The sequence below is a fragment of the Trachymyrmex septentrionalis genome, unplaced genomic scaffold, assembly GCF_001594115.1.
Source record: "Trachymyrmex septentrionalis isolate Tsep2-gDNA-1 unplaced genomic scaffold, Tsep1.0 scaffold71, whole genome shotgun sequence".
NCBI lineage: Eukaryota > Metazoa > Arthropoda > Insecta > Hymenoptera > Formicidae > Trachymyrmex > Trachymyrmex septentrionalis.
The window spans coordinates 1075890-1090810 of NW_017305895.1; the positions used below are offsets into that span (position 1 = coordinate 1075890).

Sequence of the window (14921 nt, forward strand, 5' to 3'; positions counted from 1 at the left end):
AGATTAATTAAATATATAATTTATTAAATAATATAATTTAAATTTATTAAAATATTTACAGATAAAAGAAAATGCGAGAAATTCTATACAATTCACATAAAACGGGTTTTATTACTGTAAATATTCTTGTAAATATCTGTAGTGTTCATCGTGATATAAATAATTCCTTATGACGAAGTCGATATTTAACTTTCACAGTACGTATCTCTACGTGTTTTAACTCGAAAAAATATTACTGACGTGACATTGTAACACACTCGATTGTTTTTCCAAAACTACATTGCAATCGCGATTCGTTTATGACTCTGTTATCAGAAACAAAAGAAAAATATTATTCTTTGCCCAAATAAAAGTTTAAATCAGTTTAAAGCTATTACGACAGAAAATCCACAAATCAATTGAAACATTTTGTATTGCATGTATACTTCAGTGATGATGCTAAAATTACAAATTATTACCAACGCATCAATCGTAACTATCACTAAATGTATCGAATAGATTAACGTTTAATTGACAGTTGAAATGAATTACGTAAATTATTATCTTCGCAAGGCACAAAACTGGACGGGCTATACCTATATTTGTTATATTAATTAATACAAAAATACCGCAGAGAATAATTCAAAACCGTTAGTCCAAAAATTTTAATCAATACGTGTATATTGCACTCCTAAAGAAAAACAAGGAAGGCAATCCTACGATATTGATACAACTACTACCAAACTTCTTTTTCTTTTTCAATTCATTGTTCTTAAAAATTTCTGAATCCAGCATCATACAAATGTTTTTCTTAATATCTAATGAAACCGACGTCGTCGACAAAAAGGAACATTGAAAGGAGTTTCAACTTCATCAGACAAGAACAGTAGTTCTACCAAGTGTACTATCATGCAATACGATTTCCTTCGAGTTAGATGATAAAGTGCACCGATATTTTAGCGACGATACTTCAAATTTATTTCGTCCCTATATAGGCTACGGTTCTTTGTGCGATCACTCCTATTGTGCGCGATATGGACAGCATGAGAGGAAGAAATGTGAAAGAAACTCCTTCTGGAGATTTCGCCAAATTTATGACTCAGTATAATGACTCAGACTGAATTTTAGCCCCCAAAGACTCAACCATTCTGTAACAATTCAACTTGAATGTCAACCTGATGCATTTATACAGTGTACATTTATGTCGCACTTACAAAAATGCATATCTTCATGTTAGACTTCTAAAAAATTACTGCATATTACTAGAAATTACATGTTATTATAAGTCGCATAAAAAAAGAGGCACACTACATTTCATTTAGAAAAGAAGCAATTTAGATTTTATTCTTAGAATAGAATATCTTATTCTTAAAATTTATAATTCATAGTACAATTTTAGCAAGCAAATAAATTTTATAAGCATTAAAGATGCAAATACTCGTTCTGTTTAAAAAGAATATTTTCTGTTTATTTATTTTATCTTTCTAATTAGAAAATAATGAAGAAATGCTCTTCTTAATATGCTTTAATTGAAAAAATACAACATATGTCTAATCTATAAATGATTGACGATTAACAATTATCTAGTCGATCATTAGACGGTGTTCTTTGTCTATGATTATTGGCGTTAAATGATAATCTATTAAAAATACATACGGGTCAGGATGCAAGAGAATTCGTAATCGCCGAGGGAACCTTTGCGCAAGATCAACGCGATAATTCGAATTTTCATCCCGTGGCTAACGGTCCATACATATTTATAGTTTAATTAAAATCGATACGAGCTTACGGGGGTGGCTTAAACGGCGTGACGCACCGCTCGTTTTCTTTTGTGCGTGAATTTCAACACCGCCAGGATGAAATGCGTATCAATGAATATGTAGTGTTAAAAGACTCGTGGAAGCAAGTAGGGAGAAAACAAAATTGCACGATTTCACTCACTCAATATTGTCGACGTGAATATACATGTAAATATACATTTATATTTCTCCAAAAATATGTTGTAATAAATCACGAGAAACAATTTTTATGGCAATAAAAAATGATACTCAAGTACTCTTCACCATAAAATATTTTCAATATTTTTTCACAATATTTAATCTTCAATATTTAATTTTTTTAATATTTAATTTTTCTTTACTATTATTTATTTCTGTCGTAAAACTTCTTTTATCTTTTAAAGATCTTTTAGCAAATAAAATTTCACTTTCCAAGCTTAACTCCTAAAATATGGCAAGAGAAACAAGAATGCAACTCAACATTATGTAAAAAAATTGTTTTTAAATACTTTAAATTGAAAATAAATCCATGCTTTTGTACCATCACATTGATATTCAAAAAATAATCAGTGTTTATATTTTAATATTGATATTTTGTACTGAATGCAAATATCCTTGGATATTGACAAAAGTCAAGTTATTCAGAAAAATTGCAGAGATAAAAGAGTAGAAGAAACAAGCAATAGCATGATTCGTGATTTATAAGACAATAAATTATATTTGTGAATATAATCGATGTACGATCAACCGAGCTTATCGATCATTAAGCGCATCAATGCTGTGAACAGACGCATGTTTAATATACGATGAAAAACAGTCGCATAAATTACTCATCCTCGCACCCCGTAGAAGTGAACGCACGCCTATATACTAGTCCTCCCGTGTAAGCGCTTCTCCACGGTGCTCGATACAACGCGGTTTGCCTCACGGATGTCGCTTGGCTAGTATTTACGATCGCAAAAAGTATAAAGCCATACGAATCGTTACACGCTCCTTTCGCGAACTTGTTCCTTCTCGTTTTTGCCTATCGACATTTCTAACGCGTACATCGTACTGCTATGTACTCACGCCAAAGTCATCAAAATCGAGAGGTAAATCATTAATGAAAAATTTCTATATCATATCTATTTTTATATCAAAATATAAAATAATAACTCCATTAATTAATAATGTACAATAATATATTGAAATATTAAAGCAATGCAGCGTTGTCTTATTTCTCTGCCTCAATCTTCTTTTAGTATAAGAATCTTAATAAATAAGTTAACAAATGAATGATTGCACAAAAGATAAGATAAAATCCACTGAATGAGAACTAATGTGCTAATTAAATATTTTCATATATTTTTTTTAATTTATACAATTGTTTACAAAAATACATTCTGCAGCGGTTTGGTGCGACGAAAAGAAATTTTGTTACGATATGCTATTATATATGATCTTTTTCAGACCGTACATATAAGCATTTGCATCATTTCAATGTTATTGTATACTGTTTCGTATTCTCAAATAGCTTGTCAATAACAAAAGGGATAAAAAGGGTTTCAATGCTTGCTCGAAACTAGGTCGAATGCTGAGATACATTTCTATTCATTTTTTACATTCATATTTGCATTTATTTTTTTTATCTTTTTAATGTACATTTCAAAACAATTTCATTTCTTTTTTATTATATATGCTTTTAAAAATCATTAAAAATTTAAGATGTCTTATATAAAAATATTTTAATAAATTTCGAATTAATTTCTCTTTTTTTTTTCTTTTATAAAATTTATATTATATTAATCCAACTATATACATTTATCATTTTACTTTACATAATGGCTAGTGATATTTACAAGTTAAAATAAATTAGCACATTTGTTCGCATTGAGAAGAAGTGAAATACATTGCGGGTAAAAATAATGAGACGACGGGGTTGCTAATTACCGACAGCAAAGTATTAGCATAAAACTCCCGTAACTTCGCGAACGGTGACAAAAGCTCTAAGGGAGACTTACGAATTTCTTCACCCTTCTCCAACACGTTTGTTTAGCATCATCAATGTGATATTTCGTTGTGCCGTCACGTCTCGCGCTGTTCCCTTTGAGCTCTAAATAACGTCCGATGGAGTCCTTAAACGCGGGGATGCGTCGCCGCGCATAATATCCGTTATTTACAAGCCAATAAAGTCGCGCCTCTCGAAACTTGAACGCATAAATAAGTAATAAAAGAAAAAAAAAGAATGACGGCTCTCTCGCCATAATTTTAATGGTTGTAATAATCTATGTATTTAGCGCAAATCGATGTTAAAAGATTTTTTATGAACAACCATCTCTAAATCTATTCGATTATAACTATAAGAAATAGTCTAACCGAGAGTCTAACTTAGAAACATCATGGATTCCGATTAGAATTGTCTGATTATTCTCTAGATAAAATGAACGATTTTGCTGAAGAATCTAAAAATTTAGTTAGATATATAGATCTGAAAATAATTTTTTTGTTGAATCATCAAAATTATGTAGAATCTTCAAGCTAATTGATAGAATGTCAAAACTTTTTGTATTTTCATTTGCTCATCATATGTGAGTGTCTTCATAAATATTTTTATGGCCAACGAAATTATTTTTTATTATTTTCAAATCTATATCTAGCTCTAAACTTTTAGATATTTCAACAAAATTCTTTCCGTGTAGATTTCTATTATAAAGAAAACGAAATAATTCCGATCGGAATTCATTTCAAACAATTCCATAATACGTACCATGGATAAAATCCACTGGTTTACTTATGGTTCGTACTTATAATATATTAAAACGGTTATTTAAAATTTAATAGTTATACAAACATAGTCATAATATTATGCAGAAATTCAGTCATCCGTAACGCACTAATTTCATTAAACACCATTGCATTATTGAATCGAATACGGGTGTATACGATACGAAAAAAATTTTAATGTGTACATGAGCAAGTCTATATATCGTTTCCTTTGCTATTCTTAACATTTAATGAATATTCATGAGATTGTAGCGTTTTTCATGAATATGTTACTACATGTTTTCTCTTTTAAGTTCATGCACCAAATATATTATAGATGTTTTAAGAGTTTTTAAATTATATGTTCTATGCATTTAAAATGAAGATAAATAATGTTATACAACAATCTTTCAAGAAATAAGCATTGATAATTATTCATTGATGATGTCAATTAATATAATATCTACGAAAAAATCTTTAAAAACATTAATAAATTGTAATTTTTTACATCGTGCTCTATAAAATATCATAAAAAAGCTTGACTTTTATATGAAAAAAATGAAATTGCAATATAGAAAAAAAAGGCGCGTGATCAGCCTTCGATTAATTTAACCGTACAAATATTCTGGGAAACGCGTCGACTAAATCTATTAGCCTTGGGATAGAAAATGAGGCAGGAAAAATTGATCCAGAGTCTTGTCGTAGAATTCCGCCTCTCACAAGCTCAACCATCGATAAACGAAAAGCGTTGCCTGTTACGCGGCCAGAGTGGGTGTCAAGGGGGACGGTAAGAGTACATTAGACGGTAATTAAAAGCTAGCCTATTACCGTGGCTAACGGAGCATAAAATGCTTTAAATCGTTTACAAATTACAGCGTCTGCGAGCGCTGAAACGTCTGCTGTTACGTACCCGCGAAAATCACGCAATATACAAATCGAATAACAACAACATTTTATTGCAAACACTGACGCGTTTTATCGAAATAAATACTCAGATCCAAGTGCCTTTTTCAATCGAGAAATTTTTAATCCTTTAGTCAATAATTTGTGCTTATTTATTTATGAATTTTAGTAGGGAAACAAAACACTACAATTATTGGAATCTATCGGTTAATATATAATACAAAATTTAGCAATTTGGAATGTATTGGTCAAAAGATAGAAATTCAAAAATATAAATATATGTTTACAATGTTGATTAATAGGTTAAGGATTGAAATTTTAACAAACAATTGCATATAAAATTAATTGACCGCAATAACAAGTGTTGCAATAATGTTGTATTAAAATTGACGATTTCTATCAATCAATAATTAATTTAATGTTGTAAAATTATTTACATATCGCTGAATTTCATCTATATATTTAATTAATAAAAGGTCTATGTGAAACACATAAACATCGTGTATAACAAGGAACATTTTGATCACTGTAGTATTATACTCGATATTTTACGGCAGAAAAAGTCCTCGCGGAGTTCGAGCGATTCGAAAAGCTCTCGTGAACTTAACTCGCACGAGCCAGTGGACCTGTCGCCACTTGTTGAATGTTTATGAAGAAGAACAGAAGTTGAAAGTACTCTCAAATCGTTTCGGCCAATCATAAATTTCGAGTGGAGATTAAGCGTTTACTTTATCGTATGCTTTGAGAACTCTTTCGATTAAACTGCAGATAAAGCGAATGATAAAAGATTTCAGAGACAAAATAACAGCGTGCTTATCGTTAATACTGTTTATATATCGTTAATGTATCGTTAATAAAAAAAATGTTTAAGTCATACTGTGTCGCGTTTGTAGATAAGAAGGATATATTTTTCACTCTTTCGCGACCATTTGAAGATTGTTTTATTTCTGTATATTTTCTTATGTATTTTTCTTCATAAAAACTGAAAATTATCATAATAATGACACTAAAATAAAAAATAAAATCCTTATTCTTTATTATATTTTAATCATTTGATTTAGAATTGTTGATCTAACTCTCTCTAAATTTTTAAATGATTGAATATCTGACAGCGATTTCATAACAACGTAAATAAGAATTTTATTAATTTTATTTCATACACACAATGTATCAGTTTTGCTTTGAATGTAATATCATTATTAAATAACTTTCGGTTTTCATGAAGAAAAATACATAAGGAAATGTAGAAATAAAATCATTCCCGAACGATTGCGAGAAAAGTTGTATCTTCTTATGTGATAGAATTCAGAAAATAAATTAAGATTATTCAAAATATTATCTAAATAATGATAAACGATTGTAAAACATACATCTTGGAAAGTTGATTACACTGAAAAAATTTCGACTTTTGTTCTTTCAAAAATTCCAATTTTGAGGAGCTAATAAAGCAACACAAGCGATTGTATATGTTAAAAAAAAATCAGTCTCGCACGCGCGCGCGGTCGAGAAACAGATTCTAGAATTTTATTATCATTACACTAACAGATAATGCACTTTATTAGCTCGTCGAACAATGAGAATTTGAAAATATCAGCGTAAAGACTCACCTTTCAAGATGCCCGCGAAGAGGAGTAGGAAGAGCAGCATGCATAATTGGCGATGATCCCTGCGTGCCATGTTGTCCCACGGCGAAACGCACAAGACAATGCACAAAAGTCAATTGTAGACGCGCGCAGAAACGAGGAAGCACATGAATCCCGCCGTGGCACACATACTCGAGAAACAGTTCCGGATGCACGAATACGCGTGAACGTAGTTTCAAGCGCGTTTGTCCGAGTCACTTGTGAAATTTCAAATTCTCAAAATGGAGCATGCGCGCACGCCGCCGTTCGGCGAATCAGGCCGCGACGTTTGTCGGCATCCACGCGCGCGGATTTCTTCCCGAGAACCAAATCGCAAAAGTAATTAACACACGGATCGGTCGAACACTCCTAATGATTCCCGTTCCTGTCCCTCGTCACGATTGGTAACGATCGAAAGTGCACGATACGTGTCGCGACGAACGACGAAACGTCACTGTTGTGAAGTTACGCGCAAATGACGGCCGTACTGATCGCGCGATTCTTTCCGCGAAAGAATTTGATCGTTTCTTGTTGATCGACTTTACAACGCCACTCTACGATCACTTACGATGGAATTATCGCGCGAGGTTCGCGAAAGTCAGCTATTTACACGAGGCATCGTACATCACGCGTTAACTGTCGCACTGACAGTTCTTTTTTGGCAATAAATGTCCACGTTCGTTTAACGACGCCCTCGCTGACTATTCGGAATATAACTGCTCGTTCGAAAGCGACCCTATTCGCCTGATTTCGTTGATCGGGAACCGGTCTCGCGACGCGTGTCACTCCCGCACGCCTTTTCACGTAAATACACAGAACGACACAACGAACCAACCGAGATGTCGCACGAGACTGCCGGCCGGCCGCTAACTTCGCGCGGTCTCGGCGTCGCTCGAGAGACGCGCATGCGCGCACAAGATGGCGCGCGTTGGAGGGGACGTTCATAAAACCGCCGCGTTGCTCCGTTTTCCCTATTTCCACGCCGCCCGGCGTTCGCGTTGCTTGTTTTCAGTTTATTCGCAACAAGTTGTTGAATTTTATTCATATATTTTATTCTGATCAGAGTTGGTAAAAAACACATTTTAAACGTGTTTTAAACAGTTTAAAACATGCTTAATTGATGTTTTTAATATGTTTTAAATATGTTTTTTTATACTACTGTTTAAAGCATATTTGAAGCATTAAAAACATATTTAAGAAAAAATAATGCAATACGTTTTATTCTTAAAAAAAAAAACATTAGTCTTTACCAATCCTGACTGTGATCGCGATCCTTCTAAAAATCTATCCAGTATCCCCCGATTCTGTAATTCGTAGGCACGGTTCCATGAACGTAATATTAATCTCGATTTAATTTATTGTACTATTTATCTTTTTCCAAAAATTATACCCGTTTCTATTAGTTTAATTTTAATCTTAGCTTAATTAACTTTTCATCTTTTTTTTAGTTTTTAAGAATTAGAAAAAGATGAAAAATTGAACCGAGATTATCTCAAAATTAACCCAGATAGCAAAATGCTAGCAATATACTAGCAGTATGTCAACAAACTCGATCATGACAATGCAAATTTCAATCTGCTGCTTCCTCATTAAACTTAGTTTCTAACAGCAGAATTTGCCAATATAGAACAACTCCAAGTAAAATAACAAGTCATATCAAAATGATATCAAAATGATCATTAAAAGTCATTTTTCAATCATTTCCAATTCATTTTAATGTCATTTTGATGTTATTGTAACTTGTTGTTCTTCTTGGAACGATAACAACGCAACAAAAATGTTGGACTTGGAATGAAAAGTCCTCTCGCACACATATATTGTATTTTAATAAAAAAATGTCAAAAATATTCGGAAACTTTCCCTATATAGTAAATTAAACTGAGATTAAAGTTCATTTTATTATTTGTAAAACCAGGTCTTAACAATAGTTCGAGATCGTTAAGTTGTCATTGCCAGTCATTTTTTGCATGTATCTGCGCAAAAATAATATGATACACCGACACTGTCGTTAAGAGTTATAGAATCGGAATACAGAGAATAAGAAGTTGTTGAATGCGCACGTGATCGCGGGAAAGAGAAGCTGGCAGAGAAGAAACATCAGGGGTGAGTTTTCGGCGCGGCCGACTGTAATGCAATTAGATTAATGGCCTGACAGGGCGTGAAGCAAAACAATCTTCGCGTTTCTTCTTGTGAATGCCGCACGTATGCAACTGTGCGGAATTAGAAAATTTTGCGTGTCTATTGAGTTTTATTTTTTATTAAATAATAGAAATATCCTAAAGTTAAATAATACATCTTAAAGGAGAAATGCAATACTTTCGTATCCCACGTTCAAAATCATTATTCATTTTCTAATTGTTATCTTAGCTTGGCTGGACTATCGGAATAGGTGGTCGATCCTTCGGAACTATAGCAGACGCTGTGCTGTGAATAAAATTCGTAATTATACAAAAATTGCATAAAAATAGCACAAAAGATAGTTATTTGCTACAGAGAAAGAATGATTCTGTTCAAATATCTAAAAATTTAGCTACAAAAAGATTTAAAAATAATTTTATTTGAACCATCAAATAATTATGTAGAGCATTCAAACTGGTTGCTGGTATGTTAAAATTTTTTGCAGCATCATTATCAACGCTTAAGCGTTCTACATAATTATTTTGATGGTCTAAAAAAACTGTATTTTCAGATTTATATCCATAATATAATAATTAAAATTTTAGATACTTAACAGAACCATTCTTTCCGTGTAAAATAATATTAAACTAAATTTCTTGAAGTCTATTCCAGTATGCAAGAAACATTCCAGCAACATTGTAACTGCTATATTTCAAAATATTTCTTGATTACTAAGATAATAATTAATAGTAACACACAATTTAAAAAATCACATTTAAAAAATCAAAAACACATTCGCTTATACGCTATCATGTTAGCTGTAGTATAATAAATAATAAACTAAAAGTTATAATCATTTACTTTAAAAACCGTGCGACCTCTGAATATTCCTAATTGTGGAGCTGATGTAGATTTAGTATATTTCTTTCTCCTATAAATCAAAGTATTTCGATATAAAACTGAAATTAAAATCATATAACGCGATATAATTAATTCATATTAAGAGATCAATACAGTTATAAAATTTCTATTCTAATATTATGGATAAAAAAAAATATTATTTTAATGCAAATAATATAGAGTAATGTAATAAAGATAAGCCCACGAGTAAATTTTGCTGCTATCGCTGCCGATCTCTTTGCTGTTGTAACTGATTTTAGCCAAGCAACGTTCCTCGTCCGCATGCTCCTGGCATCCTCCTGGGCATCGTCCAAACCTATCTCTCCACCATTCCTTCAATTTTTCAACCACGCCCTTATGCAACTTCGAGGGGCACGTATCTGGCTGGCAATAGTCTGAATTTTCATAGAGAACTGCGAATCTAAAAAGAAAAGGACAGATTGAATGTCACAGCGTTTTCCAAGCAGTCGTTCTCCCAAAAATTGTAGAAAAAAAAAGAAGATTCAAAATTTAAATAATAAATTTAAATATTATATAATAAATTTATAGGATATAAAATTTAAAAATATATAGTATCTATATATAATAAAAAATACATAATTATTTAAATAATCAATTTAAATAATTTTAATTACTTAAAATATACCAGATATTTAATATACATAATTTGAAGTAAGCCAGGTGCGATACACACAAAAAATAAGCAAAAAAAAACAATGCCTAAACTTACGGTGCAGTCTTTGATTCGCAAGGTGGACAGCCTTCGGAAGGTTTAGTGAGAAATCTGTAGCATACTAAGCTCAAACCCACTAACAACCATATCACCAGTACGGATACTATTGCTATAATCACGAGCTCCGTGGGTCCAAGCGTCCTTGTACTCTCTGAATTTAATCGACATGAATTTAATCATTTTATTTAATTGTGCATTGAATAATTAGAAAGTAGTGTTAAGGTGATACTCATGAGAAGGAAAAAAAATTGTGTTGTCTCACGAAGAAATAACCTACTTTCTCCCTTTCCTTTATAAAAGGACGACGCACTCTCATCCGTTTGATACGTACGTTCCATACCTACTTTGGGCATAACTTGATAAGTACCACTTGCTCTGCTCTTCATAGTATCGCCCCTAATATCTAATTATAAAACATCAAATTAAAAAAAATATACTATAAAATCATTTATGAGAAAAAACACGAAATAACCCGCGTATCTATATACGCTTTTTCAAAAAACTAGTGTATTATATGTTATTGCGTATAAATATATTAAGAATTACAACTTTTAAATCGATCATTCCATTAATTAACTTTCTGTCTATTTCAAATACAAGACCTAGAAGACTATTTATGAATATTTCATAACTATAAAATAAAGCAAAACATTTCGAGAACCTATATGCGCGATAAGAAAATTATATGAAGGAAAATACGCAGTCATTTTGATCTTCGAAATGCATCAAAGGGTTAATGGACATGCGTTTATATTTTACTCCCTTTGAAAGCGCACGATGAAATCGCACATGAATTTACGCGAACACGGTCAGAGAAATGTTGCAGAGGACTGCAGTTTCTTAGTTATACGAACGCTTAAACGGAATAACATATGATCTCGTTAATTTTCAAACACGGCGAATCGCAGGCAACGAAAGACCGTCATAAAATATTACCCGTTTCTCTCAAAGTAGCCAGTACTCGAAGGACACCACCAAATGCTGGATACCACTTCTCGTCGTCTAAGTGTCGACGTACCTGGAATGCGAAAAAATATTTTTTTTTTTAGTCGTTTTTCATTCAAAATTAATCTCAAGCAACGCATCGATAGTTATAAAATAGAAAAATAGAAAAGGAGAATAAAACATGATTTTTTTTAACGTATAAACTTTAAGATTTTTTCCCGAATATTTTATATTATATATATAATTTATATTATATATATAAAATATCATTATTTCGTCAATGACTTGCTCACGACGTACAGATTGTTGAAACCAGGCGTAAAAGTCCTTGTTGAATGCTCGCAATCGCGTTTTCGTGCTCGATCGCGAAGTAATGCATTTCACGCTGGCGATGTAGTACTTGACGAGGGCGAAAGCTGATTTTTCCGAGTACAATGATTGTAGGCTGTCGGTTTTGAAGGGCAACGCGATGCTAGACAGAAAATAATGTGTTGAGGCTGTTTAATCGCCAAAGCATTCAAAAAATTACCACTCGGTAACTACCTGTTAGGCTCTGCTTCATTATCGAGAAACGGAAGGGGTATTATAACTTCGCTTGTCATAGCCTCGTTACCGTAACCTTAGTAAAATGAAAAAGTCGAATAATAATTGATATTAATCTGTAGCGTTTAAAATTAAAAATAAATTGTGATATAGAATTGCTCAGCTGTCGTACAGAATGTTTGCAAATTTCATTACAAACAGTAATTATTTCAATCTCATCTTTACTCTCTCTCTTTATAGGTAGAATAGATAATTATATTAATTTAATTTTAATTATGTAAATTACAAATTTTTATACAAAAATTATTTCTTTTTTTTTTTTTAATATTCCTTGGATAGCGATGGCACTACTTTTAGCTTTCATTCGTATGTTAGCCACATGGAATACTAAAATAGTACACAAATGTCGTTTAACGTTAAACTCGTTCCTTCGTTCTCACCATCGACTGCACGTCTCGAATGTCCTTGCTTCATTATAGACCTTTTCTTTTTCTTAAACGTGAAGCTTCGATAATTACCGCCGTCATGTCCAAAAGCTATTCTCATTTATTCGAAAAAAAATAACAAATTATTAGACTAATTAACAAATTATTAGATTTTTAAGATTCTGATAAAATTGAAATCAAGATGAGTTTGATATACAGTTTTCAATTTGCAATTTAGATTTACAGGTAGATATTTTCTCAATCAACAGAAATTCATGACTATGTTTTCCGCTTTTATAAAATGTCATGCTTATTGCTTACAAAATTAGGTATTGAAGTAATACATATTTAATATACATCTATTCTTTTTTCGTTTTTTTGGATTGCAAAACATTAACAGTCACACTTACGCGATGAATACGTGATAAGCCCGTTACAGGCGACCGACGTTTTCGACGGTGTAATTACAATAGGAGGGATCCTGACATTTGTAAAATCCTTGTTAGGATTTGACCAACCAGCGCCATTGGTCCGAAGAAATACCTTCAGCTCGTCGTAAAGATCGAACAGCATCTTCGCGTTACGATACTTGATGTTACCCGCGTAATATGAGTGCCTTGTGATGGGGAGGATGTAGACTCGCAAATAACCGCCCAGAGTATCCGCCAGAGCTTTCAGCATCAAATGCTTCGTTTTGCCAACGGACAGCCTTCGTACGCTTTCGAGGCATATGTGAAAATAGTCCATAAGGTGCGCTATGTACTGGTCATTCTGATAATCGATGACATTCACCTGGCAAAAAGGAAAATCTTGAGTGCATTCCATTTCATGCATGATACGCATGATGTATCATCTTATTTTTGTTGTTCACCGAATATTAAAGGAAGATAAAATGATACGTCGTGCATATTATGTTTAAAATAGAACGCACCCTTAAAAAGATTCATGTATGCTTATCTTTAAGCAGGACACTCACTCTTCATTATAGAAGACTCGAATCCTTTAGACAGTTTAGACATTCTCATTGAAATCCCAAAATATATAGATCTTTTTTTATTACAAATTTATTTATAAATAAATTTCAAAGAATAAAAAAATGCATTCTCTAGGAATTCTTAATCAAATTCTTAAATTTTTTATTACTTCTAAAAATGATAATATACTGTTTCAATTTTTATAACATAGTTTGAATCGGCAAAGTTCTTAGAAAATCTGCCTTCTTAAGTCTTACATTAGGTAGAATATCTTGAAACATTCTCCGGCTACTAAGAATAGTAAATTCTTCGTTTGTCCAGCATTGCTTTCCATAATCGTTTCTTTCAAATAAAACGGTACCGGTTTTTTGACCATGTTTAAAAGATTTAACCTCGATTATTCTGTCACAAATTATATAAGATAAATAATAAAAATGCATTAAAAACTTCAATCCAAATAGTAATGCGATTACGTCTTATATAAATTTTACCAAAAGATCATTTCTTGAAGTATCAGTAATATTGATATTGTACAAATTTAAATAAATTTAGACATTTCATTATTAAATGATATGTATATCTTTATTAAATGCAACAAACCTTTCACAGATGCAGCCTACAAATACCAAGAAAAACCATAAGGAACATTTGTTCATACTCTGAAACAAAAATTCCAAATTCAACCGCGTGATTTATTTTCACGGGTTTCTTGAATATTCTTGACAAACCTATAACGGCTTGCGCCCATTATTATATCACAACTATTTTATTTCTAGACGCTTTGTTACTTTGTGTTAATAAAGCAACTTCAGACATAATTCCTTATTTCATAAACGTAAATTTATAATAAAAAAAGATAAATATATATGTATGTAGATTACATTTATATAAAAATATACATGTATATTATAAAAAATTTAAGAAAAATCTAAGGATATAAATGGAATATGGCAAAATATGGGAGAATAAAAAAAACATTACACAAGATAATGTATACACATAATGGTTACATATATATTTACTAAATCACACAGATAAATAATTTCATAACAATACATGATATATAATATTAATTAATATGTATTATACATAGCATTAATTCATGTTATAAAATAATTATAACGTGATTATCAGTTTGATAAAAATAATCGTAATCATGTCAGCAACAATCAAATATTAAAGAATGCTTTTCCTTTCCTACTGTAGTCTCTCAATTCCCTATAAATTATATAGAACAAGAGAGAAAATAGACATATAAA

The 14921-nt window shown here is 31.7% G+C and overlaps 2 protein-coding genes across 4 annotated transcripts in view; both read right to left on the reverse strand.

Annotated features, from left to right (window-relative positions):
- The window catches only part of LOC108753755 (tyrosine-protein kinase transmembrane receptor Ror), a 272244-nt gene extending 264856 nt beyond the window's left edge, over window positions 1–7388 (reverse strand). The window contains exon 1 of the mRNA XM_018495630.1: window positions 7010–7388. Coding sequence (XP_018351132.1) covers window positions 7010–7079 — 70 coding nt within the window. The 5' untranslated portion in view covers window positions 7080–7388. The remainder of the gene's footprint in view (window positions 1–7009) is intronic.
- Window positions 7389–9112: 1724 nt separating this feature from the next.
- Window positions 9113–14066, reverse strand: LOC108753775. 3 transcript variants are annotated; one of them, XM_018495662.1, is made up of 12 exons: window positions 13920–14066; window positions 13099–13480; window positions 12704–12799; window positions 12264–12339; window positions 12021–12192; window positions 11712–11793; window positions 11053–11178; window positions 10773–10926; window positions 10248–10463; window positions 10004–10073; window positions 9341–9448; window positions 9113–9234 (listed from the first exon to the last, which is right to left on the reverse strand). In XM_018495662.1, exons 1-11 carry the CDS (start codon window positions 13941–13943, stop codon window positions 9383–9385), a joined length of 1464 nt encoding a protein of 487 aa, XP_018351164.1. In that variant the 5' UTR covers window positions 13944–14066; the 3' UTR covers window positions 9113–9234; window positions 9341–9382. The 3 variants fall into 3 exon arrangements, with proteins under 3 accessions (XP_018351164.1, XP_018351165.1, XP_018351166.1); XM_018495663.1 differs by lacking the exon at window positions 13920–14066 and adding an exon at window positions 13620–13688; XM_018495664.1 differs by lacking the exon at window positions 12704–12799.
- Window positions 14067–14921: the final 855 nt, after the last annotated feature.